Source organism: Littorina saxatilis, linkage group LG3, assembly GCF_037325665.1.
Source record: "Littorina saxatilis isolate snail1 linkage group LG3, US_GU_Lsax_2.0, whole genome shotgun sequence".
Lineage (NCBI taxonomy): Eukaryota > Metazoa > Mollusca > Gastropoda > Littorinimorpha > Littorinidae > Littorina > Littorina saxatilis.
The window spans coordinates 17,166,880-17,186,178 of NC_090247.1; the positions used below are offsets into that span (position 1 = coordinate 17,166,880).

General features: G+C 39.1%; 2 protein-coding genes and 1 long non-coding RNA gene across 3 annotated transcripts; 1 reads left to right on the forward strand and 2 right to left on the reverse strand.

Moving 5' to 3' along the window:
• The first annotated feature begins 25 nt into the window (after positions 1-25).
• On the forward strand, positions 26-3,226 carry LOC138961751 (uncharacterized). Its single transcript, XR_011454298.1, has 2 exons — positions 26-1,229; positions 1,296-3,226. It is a non-coding gene; the product is annotated as an uncharacterized lncRNA (long non-coding RNA).
• Positions 3,227-7,803: 4,577 nt separating this feature from the next.
• Positions 7,804-11,979, reverse strand: LOC138961754 (uncharacterized). Its single transcript, XM_070333424.1, has 3 exons — positions 11,043-11,979; positions 10,163-10,253; positions 7,804-9,155 (listed from the first exon to the last, which is right to left on the reverse strand). The coding sequence occupies exons 1-3, from the start codon at positions 11,166-11,168 to the stop codon at positions 8,812-8,814; spliced, it is 561 nt and encodes a 186-aa protein (XP_070189525.1). The 5' UTR covers positions 11,169-11,979; the 3' UTR covers positions 7,804-8,811.
• Positions 11,980-11,981: 2 nt separating this feature from the next.
• Positions 11,982-18,989, reverse strand: LOC138961752 (uncharacterized). Its single transcript, XM_070333423.1, has 3 exons — positions 18,638-18,989; positions 17,386-17,514; positions 11,982-13,095 (listed from the first exon to the last, which is right to left on the reverse strand). Exons 1-3 carry the CDS (start codon positions 18,960-18,962, stop codon positions 12,833-12,835), a joined length of 717 nt encoding a protein of 238 aa, XP_070189524.1. The 5' UTR covers positions 18,963-18,989; the 3' UTR covers positions 11,982-12,832.
• Between the last annotated feature and the right edge of the window lie 310 nt (positions 18,990-19,299).

The following is a 19,299-nucleotide window of genomic DNA, read 5'->3' on the forward strand; positions in this document are numbered from 1 at the left end:
ATGTGTGTACGTGTGTGTGTGTGTGTGTGTGTGTGTGAATACGAATACGAATACGAATACGAATAAACTTTATTGTCATGAAACGTAGTGTTTATAAGACACGGGAAGATAAATAACCAAATGATTACATTTTTTCTTTTTTTTGGAAGCAATTATATACAAATTCTCCCAATTTAGTTTGTACTTTGTCTACTTGCAAAAGTTGGCTTGGTACATCATATGAATATATGGGTAGATTAATTTCACTCATGAAAGATTTTCGTAATTGGTTGTTTTCTATGCAGTTATCTAGAAAATGTATTTCATCTTCTATTACTCCACATGTTTCACATAATCACAGTATTGCTGTATCTACCCGTTTCAATTATCAGGTCGTGGGCACTTATTCTCAGGTTACACAACGATTGTTAATATTTTCTTTGTTTTATGCATAACAGATATGGTTCCGTTTTATAATTTGTTACTATTTTTTGATAAAAATTTAACTTTGGTGAACTTCTTATTTGACCTTTCCAGAATTGTATATATTGGAGTTCCAATTTTTGACATATAACATATTTTAACCTTTTGACATTAAAAGTGGATTGATTTTTCCACACATGATCTAATCCAATGACTTGTAACAATTGTTTTACAAATGATATCCATGGATATGTTTCACTGTCTTTGGTGTACATAAGATTATATATTTTGTTCAGATGAGATGTTTTTGGAAGATCCAATATGTGTAACCAGTACGCAATGATATTACATATTATTGTAATGCTAACTGGGAATCTTCCTAATTCTCCTAGTACTGGTACTACCATAGTTTTCTTATGTACCCCAAGAATTTGTTTACAGAATTTTGAATGAACTTTTTCATGTTGATATTTACAAGTCATGCATTCTTTAAACATTTTTGATAAATCTAATAGTTCATTTGTATTAATCTGGTGTGGAAACCAGATTTCTGCACCATATGTTGATATTGGTGAAATCAAACTATCATACAATTGTAACATAACTTTTATGTTGATATCAGTTTTACGGAACGTTCGACGTAAAGCATGAAGTGCTTTGTTTGCTTGTTTGCTCAGATGATCTTGTGCTCTATTTAGATTGCCGTTTTTATGTAGTACAACTCCCAAATATTTATATTCTTCAGCTGTTTGAATAATGTCTTCTCCACAATGAAAATATATTGGCACCTTTGGATCTATTTTTGAAAATACTATTACTTTGGTTTTGTCTCTGTTGATCTGTAAACCCCATTTTTGGCAATATTCATGTAAGTAATCTAGTTTCCGCTGTAGGCCTTTCTTTGTAGATGAAAAAATAACTAAATCATCAGCATATAAAAGACATGAAATTCGATCATTAGAATGAGTTTCAATTTTGGGGGAATCATTATCCAACAAGTTTTGTGTAATATCATTTATGAATATGTTGAATAAGGTTGGGCTTAATGTATTGCCCTGATGTACTCCTTTTTTCACAATTAGTTCCCTACTGTATCCATCAGAGGATTTTACACAAACTGTGGCATCAGAATACATATTGTTGATAATGTGAAAACATTTTCCTGTTATTCCTATTCGATTTAATTTTACTAGCAATGCATCATGCCATACATTATCAAATGCTTTTTGAAAGTCAACAAAACACCCATACAACCTGCCATTTCTTAATTTTAGGGCTTGATCTACAAGTTTCTTAATAATGAATATTTGATCTGTTGTTCTATTGTTTTGTCTGAAACCAGCTTGCTCTGGAATCAATTTATTTTCCCTTTCTAAAAATGCGTTTATTCTTATATTGATGATAGTGCTGAAAACTTTCCCCAGTGTACTAGCTAATGTTATTCCACGATAATTGTTTGTATCTGTTGGACAACCGCCTTTGTATAATGGAATATTTACACCATTCTTCCAATTTGTTGGATATACGCCTGTCATAAATACGATATTAAATATTTTGTGTATAAGTGCTATCAAATTTGGAAGACTCGCTTTAATCATTTCATTAGTGATTCCATCTTTTCCTGGAGATTTTTTATTCTTTTGATGATAACATGCATCTCTAATTTCTTTGTCTGAAATTGTTCTATCCAATATTGATAAAGAATTGTAGGGACACATTTTTATATGGTTTAGTTCCTGATTTATCTTTTCTCTCTGTTCTTGCATCACCTGGGTTTCTGTCCCAATTAGTTTTTCAAGATGAGACATCCATTTTGAAGTATTTATATGGTGAGTTTTAGTATTTCTCTCACCCATTGTTTGTAAATCCTTTAAGATTTTCCATGCAGTGTTTGGATCTTTATTAAAATCATCATTTAATTTATTTACCAATACATCTTTAAATTTACGTTTCTTTGACTTTATCAAACTATTGTAAATTTTGCGTTTTGCAAAGTATTTTTGTTGTAAATACTTATTAAATGGTTGTCTATTTAAAGCGTTAAGTATTGATTTTATATCTTTTTTGTATTTATGACAATCTTTATCAAACCATTTTTTATTCGCTTTTTTCCTATTCTTTTGTATTTTAATATTTCTGTTGAGGCTTATATCTGCAGCTGATTTTATAATCCCTGTCATTTCGTTGACCATCAAATTTATTTCATTAGAAGGCAGTGATTCGTTTATACTATTGTTGTTTATATTTTTTTCCAAATTAACAATCTGATCCTTTATCCATGGTAGATTAATTGCTTTTATGAATTTTACTTCTGATAAATCATCCCATCTGTATTCTGTTTTTGTTTCATTGTCACTTTGTAATGAATTCACAGAATTGGAATTTTTAGACAAGATTTTGCTTTTCTTCATAAGTCCGGATATAAATATATTCAATTCTATTTGACAATGATCTGAGTAATCTTTGAGGGGATGAACTTTCATTCTAAGAACGTCTTGTTTTCTGCTTTTTGAACAAATAAAGTAATCCACAACACTACTACCATGTTGATTAAAGCATGTAAATTGTCCATTCAGATCTCCCAAAGTCCTCCCATTTAAAATGTATAAACTATTATCTATGCACATTGATATCAACCTCCTTCCAATTTTGTGTATTGAGTTATCCATTGATATTCGATTGTGTAAATAATCAAACATATAATTATTCGGTAGATGATATGAACTGCTATCACTGTCCATTGTTATGTAATCTGCAGCCTGAGATGTTCTAGCATTGAAATCACCGCACAAAATGATGTCACCTTTTGTTGCAAATTCTTCAATGTTTTCTTCTAGTCTGTCCCAAATATCCAAGCTGTTGTCTTTTCCAAACGAAGAAGTCAGAGGAGGAATATACACACATCCAATAAAAAAGTTACTATTGGCTTGCACATCTCGTATTTTTATCCAAACCATATCACAATTACTTCTTGGTAAAATGCTAACACATTGTCGTAAATGTTCTTTGATAAATAAGGATATTCCTCCAGATGTACTTGAAGCATTTTTCCTTTTCATTCTTGTGTAGTGTACACCAGGTGCGAAGTTTGGTATGTGAACATTCTTTGCATTGTCTCTGTCTAAATGTGTTTCTTGTAGGAAGATGATGTCATATTTATCAAATTCTTCTGTGATTTCCGGAAGTTCCAGTTTGTTTGTTTTTAATCCATCAATGGTTTCTCTGTATCCTTTTACATTCCATGACAATATTTTAAGTAATTGTTTTGACATTGTTTATCACAAAATCACACAACAAATTGCAAAACGATTTTAAAATTCAAAAATGAAAACTTTGTTTCAGATATTTTTGATGTAAATTGAACAATGGATTTAGTGGTTCAGCAAATTCATTTCCAGGCTTGTTTTACGTTTGTGTAATGTTAGGCGAGAGAGTTAATATCTCCAATACCCTTGCCTTGTGTGTGTGTGTGTGTGTGTGTGTGTGTGTGTGTGTGTGTGTGTGTGTGTGTGTGTGTGTGTGTGTGTGTCATTCGTTGATTCTGAACCTGTTACCTTTTCTGGTACAAGAACAAGCTTAAGAATGTAACTGAATGAACAACCTAGTACTTTCAGGTGTTTTACAATGAGGATTATAATTTTTAATATTCATAATGCGAGGCGACTGACTGGAAAGCGAGAACTCTTTTATTAACTACCCTGCATAATCAGGATGCAACGGTAAATCCCCACTCCTCCAAGACAGAACAGCCCGACTCAAAACGCGTAGAAGTTCCTCCTATCACGCGTATTGTGGCTTTAACTCCAACTCGCAGCAATCGCTAATCTTTACTTTACCCGCAGGCTACTGTGTGTGGAACTAACCAAAATGGATTCAAATGTGTGCACGTGTTGCAAGTTTCTCACGTCAATCCTAAACAAAATAGACTGCCAACGTTCCAAATTTCAGAATAAAACAAGTCGCGTAAGGCGAAAATACAATATTTAGTCAAGTAGCTGCCATTTTTCAGCAAGACCGTATACTCGTAGCATCGTCAGTCCACCGCTCATGGCAAAGGCAGTGAAATTGACAAGAAGAGCGGGGTAGCAGTTGCGCTAAGAAGGATAGCACGCTTTTCTGTACCTCTCTTTGTTTTAACTTTCTGAGCGTGTTTTTAATCCAAACATATCATATCTATATGTTTTTGGAATCAGGAACCGACAAGGAATAAGATGAAAGTGTTTTTAAATTGATTTGGACAATTTAATTTTGATAATAATTTTTATATATTTAATTTTCAGAGCTTGTTTTTAATCCGAATATAACATATTTATATGTTTTTGGAATCAGCAAATGATGGAGAATAAGATAAACGTAAATTTGGATCGTTTTATAAATTTTTATTTTTTTTTTACAATTTTCAGATTTTTAATGACCAAAGTCATTAATTAATTTTTAAGCCACCAAGCTGAAATGCAATACCGAACCCCGGGCTTCGTCGAAGATTACTTGACCAAAATTTCAACCAATTTGGTTGAAAAATGAGGGCGTGACAGTGCCGCCTCAACTTTCACGAAAAGCCGGATATGACGTCATCAAAGACATTTATCAAAAAAATGAAAAAAACGTATGGGGATTTCATACCCAGGAACTCTCATGTCAAATTTCATAAAGATCGGTCCAGTAGTTTAGTCTGAATCGCTCTACACACACACACAGACACACAGACACACACACACACACACACACACACACACACACACATACACCACGACCCTCGTCTCGATTCCCCCCTCTACGTTAAATTATTTAGTCAAAACTTGACTAAATATAACAAGTCGCGTAAGGCGAAAATACAATATTTAGTCAAGTAGCTGCCATTTTTCAGCAAGACCGTATACTCGTAGCATCGTCAGTCCACCGCTCATGGCAAAGGCAGTGAAATTGACAAGAAGAGCGGGGTAGTAGTTGCGCTAAGAAGGATAGCACGCTTTTCTGTACCTCTCTTTGTTTTAACTTTCTGAGCGTGTTTTTAATCCAAACATATCATATCTATATGTTTTTGGAATCAGGAACCGACAAGGAATAAGATGAAAGTGTTTTTAAATTGATTTGGACAATTTAATTTTGATAATAATTTTTATATATTTAATTTTCAGAGCTTGTTTTTAATCCGAATATAACATATTTATATGTTTTTGGAATCAGCAAATGATGGAGAATAAGATAAACGTAAATTTGGATCGTTTTATAAATTTTTATTTTTTTTTACAATTTTCCGATTTTTAATGACCAAAGTCATAAATTAATTTTTAAGCCACCAAGCTGAAATGCAATACCGAACCCCGGGCTTCGTCGAAGATTACTTGACCAAAATTTCAACCAATTTGGTTGAAAAATGAGGGCGTGACAGTGCCGCCTCAACTTTCACGAAAAGCCGGATATGACGTCATCAAAGACATTTATCAAAAAAATGAAAAAAACGTTCGGGGATTTCATACCCAGGAACTCTCATGTCAAATTTCATAAAGATCGGTCCAGTAGTTTAGTCTGAATCGCTCTACACACACACACAGACACACACACACACACACACACACACACACACACACACACACACACACACACACATACACCACGACCCTCGTCTCGATTCCCCCCTCTACGTTAAAATATTTAGTCAAAACTTGACAAAATGTAACAAGTCGCGTAAGGCGAAAATACAATATTTAGTCAAGTAGCTGCCCTTTTTCAGCAAGACCGTATACTCGTAGCATCGTCAGTCCACCGCTCATGGCAAAGGCAGTGAAATTGACAAGAAGAGCGGGGTAGTAGTTGCGCTAAGAAGGATAGCACGCTTTTCTATACCTCTCTTTGTTTTAACTTTCTGAGCGTGTTTTTAATCCAAACATATCATATCTATATGTTTTTGGAATCAGGAACCGACAAGGAATAAGATGAAAGTGTTTTTAAATTGATTTCGAAAAAAAAATTTTGATAATAATTTTTATATATTTAATTTTCAGAGCTTGTTTTTAATCCGAATATAACATATTTATATGTTTTTGGAATCAGCAAATGATGGAGAATAAGATAAACGTAAATTTGGATCGTTTTATAAATTTTTATTTTTTTTTACAATTTTCCGATTTTTAATGACCAAAGTCATAAATTAATTTTTAAGCCACCAAGCTGAAATGCAATACCGAACCCCGGGCTTCGTCGAAGATTACTTGACCAAAATTTCAACCAATTTGGTTGAAAAATGAGGGCGTGACAGTGCCGCCTCAACTTTCACGAAAAGCCGGATATGACGTCATCAAAGACATTTATCAAAAAAATGAAAAAAACGTATGGGGATTTCATACCCAGGAACTCTCATGTCAAATTTCATAAAGATCGGTCCAGTAGTTTAGTCTGAATCGCTCTACACACACACACAGACACACACACAGACACACACACAGACACACGCACATACACCATACCCTCGTTTCGATTCCCCCTCGATGTTAAAATATTTAGTCAAAACTTGACTAAATATAAAAACAGGACAGATCGGAACATTTGTTATAAACAAAACAATACGTTACAGTCACAAGTTCATCAGACAAACACTGAGTAAACACAACTTAGCTTGACGGAATGTTCGGCTGATTGCTAGGAAGTCACAAGCGAATGAATGATTATATGACGAAATGATGACGTAGAAAGGGAATGACGTCAGCGTCATAATAATGTCAAGCGGGCGAACATTCCGCCAAGCTTAGTTTGTTTGTTCGTTCATGGGCTGAAACTCCCACGGCTTTTACGTGTATGACCGTTTTTACCCCGCCATTTAGGCAGCCATACGCCGCTTTCGGAGGAAGCATGCTGGGTATTTTTGTGTTTCTATAACCCACCGAACTCTGACATGGATTACAGGATCTTTTTCGTGCGCACTTGGTCTTGTGCTTGCGTGTACACACGGGGGTGTTCGGACACCGAGGAGAGTCTGCACACAAAGTTGACTCTGAGAAATAAATCTCTCGCCGAACGTGGGGACGAACTCACGTTGACAGCGGCCAACTGGATACAAATCCAGCGCGCTACCGACTAAGCTACATCCTCGCACTACCGACTGAGCTACATCCCCGCCCTGCCAAGCTAAGTGTTGCCAAAGAAACTACAATGGGAAGAAGGATAACTTCCTCATTGGGCATGCTTAGAAATGAGAATGGCTAAATACGAGTTATTCCCCTTTTCTACATGCTGACCAGGCTGTCTCCTGCTTTGTCATGACTAGTACAGTCGATCTTTCTCATGCTGTGACTTGCTTTATTTTCACATTTTCGGTATTTAAAACAGCAAACACACACACACACACACACACACACACACACACACACACACACACACACACATACACTGAAGAAGTTTCCATTCTGATTCGGTTATTTTATTTGGTGCTATATGTTTGCTTCACATTGTTTCTTTTACATTGCTTTAGGTATCCCAATTCGCTAAACACATCCATAATGCATGCATGGCTCATTCGAAAGAGGGCAACTGAATAACTGATGCCCAATAGCAATAAATACTGAACAACTGAACAATAAATAGCAATAAATGATGACAGCGCCAAGTTTTTAAGTACAAAGTGAAATCATGTGACTGGACAAAGGCACAATTACAAAATACAAATAAAAAAATCGAGGCTCATTTTAAATTAAGTTCTCAGCTCATGGGGAAGCATAAGGTGACCCTAGAAACCGAAATTAGGAGACCTCCCGCCCCCAGGGCAGACTACAAAAGAAAAAAAGGGGGGGGGGGGGGGGGGCTAATTTGTGAAAAAGTATAAAAGGAATCGAAAACTGTATACATGTATTTAGTTAATACCCCAAAAATTGTATAGTATATACAATGTCAGACCCTAAAGAAAGTTTGTTAGTCTTTGCTTAGGCAAAACAAAGCAAAATAGCCTGTTTACGGTATCCCGACCAACCCTATTTTTCTAGACCAACCCTAGACTTTTTTTTTGGCATTTGGAAAAAAAGAAAAAGAAAAAAAAATCAATTTTGTTCCTGTTTTTTTTGCAAAATAATTTAAAAAGATGGTTATAAAATTTTTTTAAGAAAAGCCGACCTACCGACCCTCTTTTTGTGTGCCTATGTTACTGTAAACAGACTAAAAGGTACATCAGAAACAACACACCAGGGAGGGTCCAAAATTGTATCAAAATATAGATGGTAGGGAATTCAAAATAAAAAAGACAATAGACAAAACATGTACTTCGGGTCATAGAGCCTTCTTTAATTTTTGACTCATTAAGTCCATGCTCCGAGAGTCCTTTTTTTAATTTTGAATTGCCTACCATCTATTTTTTTTTATACAATTTTGGACCCTCTTTGTACGGAGAGAGTTGGCAATTGTTAATCACATTCTCTCATCTCATTGACTCTCCTTCAGCTCCTTGGTAACATGCGTTCCCGTCTCTGCCAGGATTGGACACAGCAGCAGATAACCGGTAAATATGTAACAGGCATAAATGGCAAAATAGCTCGCCTCGCCTGATAATATATGAGACAACTGTTCTACTACAAAGTCTTTCTTGGGAGGCTTGGCTAATTTACTCGCTCGTTTTACACGGGGTTCCATCGTTTTCTTTTCTAATCGGAAAACCTTGCTCCTCAGTTTGTTGACCTTCTGCCAAAGTTCCGCTTCACGAGGGGATGGGGAAGATGACGACTTTGATGCTTTACATCCTATGTCCTCCAGGATCGCCTGAATGTCATCTAAAAAAGAAAACACACATAAAATAACATAACCATAACAAGTTACAACCTGGAAGAAATTAAAACACGTGTAATTAAATCACAAAATGAAAATAAACAATAGCGTAGGAAGGCAGGCCAGAAATGAAGTGTATTAGCAACTATGGATACGATGTGGAACAATGATGGAATTGACCTTGTTTGGTACTGAATGGGTGAGGCCATTAGAACTGTACCCACGGAATATGCGCTATATAAGCTTCATATTGATTGATTGATTGATTGATTGATTAGGACAACAGTACCAGGTAAACTCCTCACACACCATGCCTCTTTCTTTCTTTCTTTATTTGGTGTTTAACGTCGTTTTCAACCACGAAGCTTATATCGCGACGGGGAAAGGGGGGGGGGGGGGGATGGGAATAGAGCCACTTAATTGTTTCTTGTTACACCATGCCTCTAACAGGATATGTTTCCCATCTTTACGTGTTGGAACTACAGGTACAATTTCATCCATCCATGCATCCGCCCTATACAGCTTCTTCTTCTTCTTCTTCTTCTGCGCTCGTGGGCTGAAACTCCCACGTGCACTCATTTTTTTTGCACAAGTGGAATTTTACGTGTATGATCGTTTTTACCCCGCCATTTAGGCAGCCATACGCCGCTTTCGGAGGAAGCGTGCGGGGTATTTTTGTGTTTCTAAAACCCACCGAACTCTGACATGGATTACACTTACAGGATCTTTTTCGTGCGTACTTGGTCTTGTGCTTGCGTGTACACATGAAGGGGGATAAGTCACTAGCAGGTCTGCACATAAGTTGACCTGGGAGATCGGAAACATCTCCACACTTAACCCACCAGGCGGCCGCGACCGGGATTCGAACCCTCGACCTTCCGAGTTAATAGACCGACGTCTTACCACCCCGCCACAGCGCCCGTCACCCTATACAGCAATTATCAACTATGTAATGGATGGGTTTAAACATTTTTTGATGTCAGGGTGTTCTTCATGGTTAAAAATCTCTTACCTGGTTGAACAATTTGTGCATCAGGCGACAGGTCGGTGCTGGCTTCATTTGTAGCTACCCTTTGCGATGGTGGCTTCCTCCCACTAGCAACCTGCAAATGCACAGCTCTTTAACTGACAAACTCACAACCAACACCCAGTCACAATGAAACAATTCTCCCAATTTCATGGCATTGGTCTTAGGCCACACAAAAAAGTGTATGTTTCTCGTAAGGCAAAACAAAAAATAATCTGTTTACAGTATCCGGACCGACCCTATTTTTTTCCCACCGGCCCTAGACTTTTTTGGGGCATTAAAAAATGAAATTAAAATATTCAGATGGCTAAAATACAAAAATAAAAAGCCGACCTACCGACGCTATTTTTGGGGGGCCTATGTTACCTTAAACAGACTTTTTTTGTGGCCTAACATGACTAAAGGTGGAGATTTTTTTTCTAAACTTTTTTTTTTTAAACCATCTTTTTAACTTATTTTGTTGAAAAACAGGAAAACAATTGATTTTCGAATACCCCTTTTATTTTTGAAAATGCAAAAATAAAAGTCTAGGGTCGTCGGGAAAACATAGGTAGGGTCAGGTGACCAGAAACATACAACTTTTTTGTTGTTGACGCCGACCCTATACTTTTTTTGCCATTTGGGGCTGTTTTTTGGCAAAATAAGTTCATCATATCATCATAATCAAGACGTCGATCCAAAATAAGTAACTTTTTTTTGTTGGCCTTATCATTTTTTTGCGCTAAATGCAAACAGGCATTATTTGATGGGAACAATGCTGTTTTTTTTCAATTCTTACATCAGCCTCAAACTTGTCATTACTCAAACTGCATTTAATAGTGTGCTTCATTGGTTTGCAAAAACCTAAAACCAATAAATAAATAACCTTCGGTGGTGGATTGGGCACTGCAAACAATGTCGGGACAGCATTCCACACAAGTGATCCTCTCTGCAGGATTGTTTTACTGGTTGGCCTCAAAGTGATCAGTACAAAGCTTGAGACCTTGAACATCAGCTGGCTGTAGCTTTTCAAAGTCCTCTCGCCTTGTGAATTGCATCCATATTCTGCACCTAGTTTGAAAATAAAAAGAACAATGTTATTGTTAAACTAAGCAAAAAGGAAAGACAAAAAATAAATCAGATCTTCAGTCTAAATCTAACGCTCTGCCTGAACGCAAAACGGATGAGTGATGTACCTTTGTACTGTAGTTTTCCCGTAAGCAAGGTTTGATAAAGATTTCGGCAAATATGCCCACGGGTAGTTTGTCATCAAGTGTAAACTGTTGTTTTGTACTGACTGCTGACTCACACTCACAGTCGTAAGTACAGTGTACACATGCACACACAGGTACACACGCAGACACACGCGTACATAGTAATATACAGCTAGTACAGAAATCTCAGGATGAACCGATCCATGCTATGTTTGTAATATTTCATTTGCATATTAGTTCTATAAATACTGTAGTATCATAGCAGACAAAAATGCCCAGAGACAGTTGGCTTATCTGAGTGAGTTGACTCGAGCCATTGCATTCTCATTCTGAAGAAGGTAAACCTGATGAAATAATCACTGCACAACCCACCTTTTTTCTTCTTTAGGGAACTTGTGGAAAGTTTTCCCGAAGCAGCTCTGTTTGTAACGGGCGTTCTTGCAACAAAAAGCCGAGCACAATTTACCACCACCTCGCACGCGATCGGTACCTACGCGATCCGCCATTTTGTTTTCGCCGTCAGCATGTGACTAGGGACGATAACCCACAAACACTTTTTCGCATTTTCTTCGCAAGTTCCACGTCTTCCTTATGTACAGTGTTTGGTGTTGCTTACTCAGAGTTGGTCGGTGCACTTTAACAGACCGTTGAGTCGATATAATTGTGACTGTAAATAACAAATGTTCCAACAACTTGCCTTTCTTGTTGTTTAAGTTTCTCACGCAGTCCAGTAGAATTTCATGACGTAGAACCTGATATTTATTGAGCGAAGCCGACTTTGTGAATTCCATTCCCATGGCTTGCTGCACGAAGCGTTGGCACTGAATATTTGGTGAACAAATATCTCAAAATGACAATAATTCAGCCACGCATGCGTATAGTCACCTTGCTGACGAAGATAAAGAACGATCAAGGATCAAGGTTAAATTATCGGACGTTGAATTTAAGACAAAATCAAACTTTCACAAGAATTTAGACTATCAATCAGCTTGGGGTCCCAGCCACATTGTCAAATAAGACACAGCATCATTTGTTTGTGTCTGTAGTTACTCTTCAGGGATGGCCAAATATCAACATTTTAACTAGCCATCAGGGCGAGTAACTTCAATAAAGTCACTAGCCCCCCAGAAATGTCGCTGGCCCGGTACATACATAGTTGCTGCATCTGCGGTGTTTATATGGCTTTGAAACTTGATATGACAACCAAAAGGGACGTATTTGATCAGATTTTCACTGGCCAGCCGGGCGAGTTGCCAGGCGGTTTCTACTAGCCCAGCGGTTTTTTTACTCGCCCCTGGCGATCGGGCGGACGATTTGGCCATCCCTGCTCTTGGTAAAAGCCGATAGATCGAAGTTTTTTGTAAACGTTCCAACAATTTTAACCTTTCTTTTTTTCTTTTCTGTTTTAATTCTTGACGTGGATCGCTTGCAGTCTATCTGTCTTGCATATTTGATTGTCACCCTACTGACAGTTTCTCTGGTAGAGGATCCAGCCAGGCTCATTTTCGATCCAGATGCCAGGATAGTTGACTTCTGTGGCATCCCCGAGAAAACATCTCGTGTCGGCTGGCTTGTACTCAAAGTTGAGACAGTAGAAGGAGGTGCTCTGGACACAGGCCATCATGCACGTGGCAACGTCCCCGTCAACGTCAACTATGTTGTGACCGGCGATTCCCGCCTCGTGGTATTGAACGAAGTTGGGAGTCAGGGAGGAGACAGGGCAGTCTGGGTTAAAACAAACAAACAAAACAAATAACAAGAATGATGAACCGTTATTAACCATCCAGTCAAGCACAGTTCCAAAGAAATGTCAATCTGATTTTTGTTTCCTGCAAGGGGATAATAAAATAACGCCATTTGCATGTTCCAAACTTGCAGACTAATTCATTATAACGCACACGGATTTTTACATCGGTTTGGAGTACATTTCTTGCAAATTCCCCATTCAAGCGATTTGTTAATATTTGTGCTTTATCAACTAAGTTACTGTTTGTTTGGGAGAGTCTCTCTCTCTCTCTCTCTCTTTCTCTCTGTCTGTCTCTCTCTCTCTCTCTCTCGATCTCTCTCTCTTTCTCTCTCTCTCTCTCGATCTCTCTCTCTCTTTCTCTCTCTTTCTCTCTCTCTCTCTTTATCTCTCCCCTCTCTCTCTCTCTCTCTCTCTCGTGCGCTACCACACAGTATTGACTGCTTCATCTCTTTTTGAATGTTTGCACAATACAGACCGTTTTGAATGTTGATATTTCACATGTCACTTTGTTTTAGTATGCCCTAAATATGCTGAGTTAAGAGAATATTATATTCCACGAAAATACACTAGAATCCCATCATTGTTTAAATTAACCATGCTGTTTTCAAACACTAGTAAGCCGCTATTGCTACGTTTTTCTACATTTGTCATGAAGGCGCTTTCCATTCGTAATCCATAATCCGTAAACGAAACAGGGCGATACTAGTAGGATGTTCTTGTTTTTGTTCACAATGTGCATTTGTATGCTGGTGCTTGAGGTGTGCTCATCTCCATGAAAAGGGCCCATGGCCTACTCATTAAAACATTCAGACATTCAGACTTCAGACCTCTCTCTCTCTCTCTTTCTCTCTCTCTGTCTCTCTCGCTCTCTCTCTCTCTCTCTCTGTCTCTCTCTCTCTCTGTCTTTCTCTCTTTTTCTCTCTCTCTCTCTCTCTCTCTCTTTCTCTCGATCTCCCTCCCTCTCTCTCTCTCTTTCTCTCTCTTTCTCTCTCTCTCTCTTTATCTCTCCCCTCTCTCTCTCTCTCTCTCTTTCTCTCTCTCTCTCTGATGTTTTGCTTTCCATCGTTCACACACGCCCTACACTTGCGCATCATCCCTGTTGCCCAGTCTCTAAGCTGCCACCTATCTACCTCATTGCTCAGTCTCTAAGCTGCCACCTATCTGCCTCATTGCTCAGTCTCTAAGCTGCCACCTATCTACCTCATTGCTCTGTCTCTAAGCTGCCACCTATCTACCTCATTGCTCAGTCTCTCTGTTGTCAAGTATATATGCTGACCTTTATCGATGACATATATCTATGTGCCTACGTCCGTATCGCCAAGTCTCTCTGTTGCCCAGTCTCTCTGTTGTTCAGACTCTGTGCTGTCCGATAACATAGTGGCTACGTTCCTATTGTCAAGTCTCCTTGTTGTCTGACTAGTCTCTATGTCGCCCAGTGTCTTTGTTGTTCAGACTCTAAGCTGTCTGGGGTCCTGATTTTGGCATATATGGTCCGCTGGACCCAATAAGCAACAACTAATAACTAACTAACTAACTATCTAAGCTGTCACATAACTATGTGGCTAAATGTTCATATTTCCAAGTCTCCCTGTTATCTAGTCTCTCTGTTGCCCAGTCTCTCCGTTGTTCAGACTCTATGCTGCAACACACTAACCTTATTGACCCGTCTCTCTGTTGGCAAGTATATATGCTGACCTTTATCGAGGACATATATATATATATATAATATATATATATATATGTATAGGTTACAACACGAGTGGTTTTTTATATGGCTTGTATTTCAGTCAAGACCCAGCGGATGAATATCATCGGGAGACACGAGCCTTTGGCGAGTGGCTCTCGATTGATATTCCCGCTGGGTCTTGACTGAAATACAAGCCATATAAAAAACCACGAGTGTTGTAATCTGTATATCCCATTCTACCATCAAACACAAAGTGTAGACTACTAGCGGCACTGTTGCGATCTGTGGAGTGTGAAACAGTGTTTTCAGCGAGACTTGGCCTTTTTGCAACCTTAAACTAAGTGACCGTCGCTGAAAAAATAAAACGAATGAGTGCATCTATAAGTACGCGGTAACACTACTTTCAGACCGTTTAAAAGCTTTAAGTAAAGGTTCATAAGTTGCAAGAAAGTAATGAAGTCGTATAGAAATCCATTTAGTTGAAGCGCACAATTCTTTTGCGTTTCAGGTCGGCGGAACGGGGAAACCGGTTTGGCCCCCATTTGGCTTACTCGACTCGATTCAGAATCGATTCCACGTTGTTTTTTTCGAACGCATTATTATACAATTAGTCTTATTGACAGAGAAGCAAATTTTAGGGAACACATATGTAGATTTAACCATTTGCTCCCTATTTGAAATGTATCTACATGTTTTGCGAGTGTGTTTGCATGAACCTAAACTGGTATGGGTGCGAGGAAAACAGGACCCAAGTCTGTCACCGCCGCTTGATTGCATTTTGAAAGAATATGACTGGATTACGGAAAAATACACACATGTTAAGTTCTTAGATACCTTCATCGCCAATGTGGACTTACTGCAGAGCCAGGCAAAAGAGTAGACTTGCTCGCAAAACACGTGAAACAGCTGATGATAGCGAAGCCCAACCGTGCCAGGTAAGGACGGTCTGACAGATTCTCAAAAGTCGTCTGCTAACGAAGCAAGGGGAGGGTACTCGTGTTTTTGTTTTGGTTCGCTAGCATCTGGTTATCTTGTAAGTTGAATGTTCGTTTTTTCCCACCTGCATTGCTTTCATAATGAAAGAAACGTTTGCTTATTGCATCTCATACATCAGATCAGTTCTGAGCTTCATTTTTGCGTGCAACTGATATGGTTTTCTGAGCCGTGCAATACGATTTTGGAACTTCATACAAATGTGTCACATTGTTCGGCGCGAGGTCAAAGGTCGGGAGCAAAGTAGTTCTTCGCCCAAATCGGAATCTGCACTATCATATATTTTTTTGAGTCCATGATGTATTTATTGAGCTATAAAAATACAACATATATACCCATACTGAAGTAACAGAGACAAAGAAGGGAGGTCATGGGATATATATATATATATATATAAAACATCAGAAATTGTGAAAGAAACAATTGAAAATCAATTTGTACCTAGACTAGACACGTGTTTCGACACTATTGTGTCTCATCAGTGGTCAGGTGGTACTGATGGCGAGAGTTGTCAACCCATGGTATCCAACTAAGAAGCAAACCATTCTCTGAATGGTAGCTTCTGTTGGCATGGGAGACTACCCTCATCTGACAACCCCAAGAGGATATCTGTGAAGGGAAACACTTTGATTTAAGGCCAAAGTGTAGAATTGATATTTATTAAGAAAGAATTTAGAAATTTAGACAAGTTTTAACCAAGAAATTAGGTTAAAACAAGGGAAATTTGAAAAAGCCTAAAGGGAGGTAACTCTGTACCAGCCTGCAGATCCAGAAATGGATACGCGAACAAGTTAGATCTAATTTTGAAAAGGTTAAACAGGAAAAGCGGTCAACTTTTCACTGCTGTTCAACACAGGACTTGGTAAAGAAGAAGTTTTCTGCTTTATTCAATTGGATCGCTTTAAAGGCGATGCAACTTTCACAATGACCACATTATAAAACATCAGAAATTGTGAAAGAAACAATTGAAAGTCAGCAGAGACTTTCTTCCGAGATTTGTTAAAATCTCTTAGCAGAGATAGAGAGAGAAATAAGTATCCCTTCACAGACAGCCTATTGGGAGCATCAGATCCTCCTCAAGGGGGACCGAGATTTACAGAGCAAAGTCCCTTTGTGGGGGACGTATCGCAAGGTAATCTAGTCCTGAGGAGGACCATTGTATTTGTACCTAGACCAGACACGTGTTTCGACACTATTGTGTCTAATGGCCATACGTTCCTATTGCTAAGTCTCCCTGTTGTCTAGTATCTATGGCGCCAAGTCTCCGTTGCCTCACACCTATGTGAGTAAATAAACAAGAAAGGTAAGTTGTTGGAACGTTTGTTATTGACAAAACAATACGTTACAGGCACAAAATATATCGACCAACGGTCTTTTAAGTGCACAGACAAACAATTCGTAACAAAAACTTAGCTTGATGGAATGTTCGGCCGCTTGTTAGGAAGTAACAAGCGAATGAATGATTATTACCTTTCTTGTTTTTTGATTCTGAATAATAAACGTTGGCAGTCTCTTTGTTTTTGGATGTATTCATACCCATGTGGCTACATACGTCTGCACAAAGTTGAATGCAAGTAGGAATACTGACCGCTGACGCACTGGTTGAGGCCCTCAGAGTAGTAGTAGCCAGGTGGGCACACACACACGTTCCGACGACATATCACGGAAGCGTTGATCCCGCAATCCGCTGCAGTGCTGCAACTTTTCTCCCACCACTCTGCAACAGTGATTGAATGAAGTGTAGTGGTGTACTCATGATACAGGGAATGGTAAATGTCATAGAGAGAGGCAGAGTGGTACAGTTTGCGTTTATTCTGTTGTTTAATACCCAGTGGTTACATCTTGTGTTATTATTATATGAAGCCTTATATCGCGCGCGTATCTCCAGACTCGGACTCAAGGCGCAGGGATCTATTTATGCCGTGTGAGCTGGAATTGTTTACACGATACATCAAGCATTCACATCGACCAGCAGATCGCATCCATTTCGGCGCATATCCTACTTTTCACGGCCTATTATTTTGGTGGACATTTTTTTTCTATGCCTATACAACTTTGCCAGGAAAGACCCTTTTGTCAATCGTGGGATCTTTAACGTGCACACCCCAATGTAGTGTACACGAAGGGACCTCGGTTTTTCGTCTCATCCGAAAGACTAGCACTTGAAAGGGAAAGGGGGGAGAAAATTGCTAACGCCCTGACCCAGGGTCGAACTTGCAACCTCTCGCTTCCGAGCGCAAGTGCGTTACCACTCGGCGAGTTAATTAGGTTATTCACCAGTCATACAAAAGCAGAGTGGGAGGGGGAGGAGTAACACACCAAGAGATGCACAGCGAGAGATAAGATGAGATGAGATGAGGTAACGAAGTCTTCCATTACCACGAGTGTTCGTTTTATGTCATCAAATACGACAAGAAGTACTTTACGAATGAATGTACTGATACTCATAGGTTCTTGAAGAGAGTTCCATACTGCGATGTCAGAATAGGCTAAACTTGATTCAAAGAGCTGCATACTTGAATTGGGGACATGAAGTGTTCGGTTAGGTTTTGTTTGAAATTTGGAGGTGAAAGCACACACATATACATACACACACACACACACACACACACACACACACACACACACACACACACACAGACGCGCACACACACACACACGCACACGCGCGCGTGTGCGCGCGCACACGCACCCACACACACACACACACACGCACATCCGCATCCACACACACACGCGCACATCCACATCCCCCCCCACACACACACACACACGCGCACACACACACACACACACACACACACACACTCACACACATATTCCACGCTGCGATTGCTTACCTTCTGCTTCTCTGACAGCGTACGTCTGTGCCCCGACCTCTGCGACCTTCACGTCAGAAAACGTCATTATCTTGCTATGACCTTGACAGTTGCCCGGCTGCACGACCCCTGTGAAGGTGAAGGACAGACAAAGTGCATTCCGAAGACACCTTGACGCGCAAGCACCCTTAGCGACCTCTTGAGAACTGAACAGTGTGTATTCTGTGAATAGAACACCTGATGTTCCGGGTTGCTGAGCGAACACTTTACTGTTGACCTCAGTCTTAACGAGTTGCATGGGCAGGTAGATGAAGAGAGCGGTTAGTAGAGTTCCCACCAAAAGCATGACGATTCCAGAAACCTAGACAACAAAGTACCTGTGGTGAGATGAACAAAGTTAAAAAAAAATATATAAAAAAATTATGTTCGCACCAATACAAGGACAGCACAATACAATTCGAATTTTCGCTTATGGATTTTTGTTTGTTTGTTTGTTTGCTTAACGCCCAGCCGACCACGTAGGGCCATATCAGGGCGGTGCTGCTTTGACATATAACGTGCGCCACACACAAGACAGAAGTCGCAGCACAGACTTCGTGTCTCACCCAGTCACATTATTCTGACACCGGACCAACCAGTCCTAGCACTAACCCCATAATGCCAGACGCCAGGCGGAGCAGCCA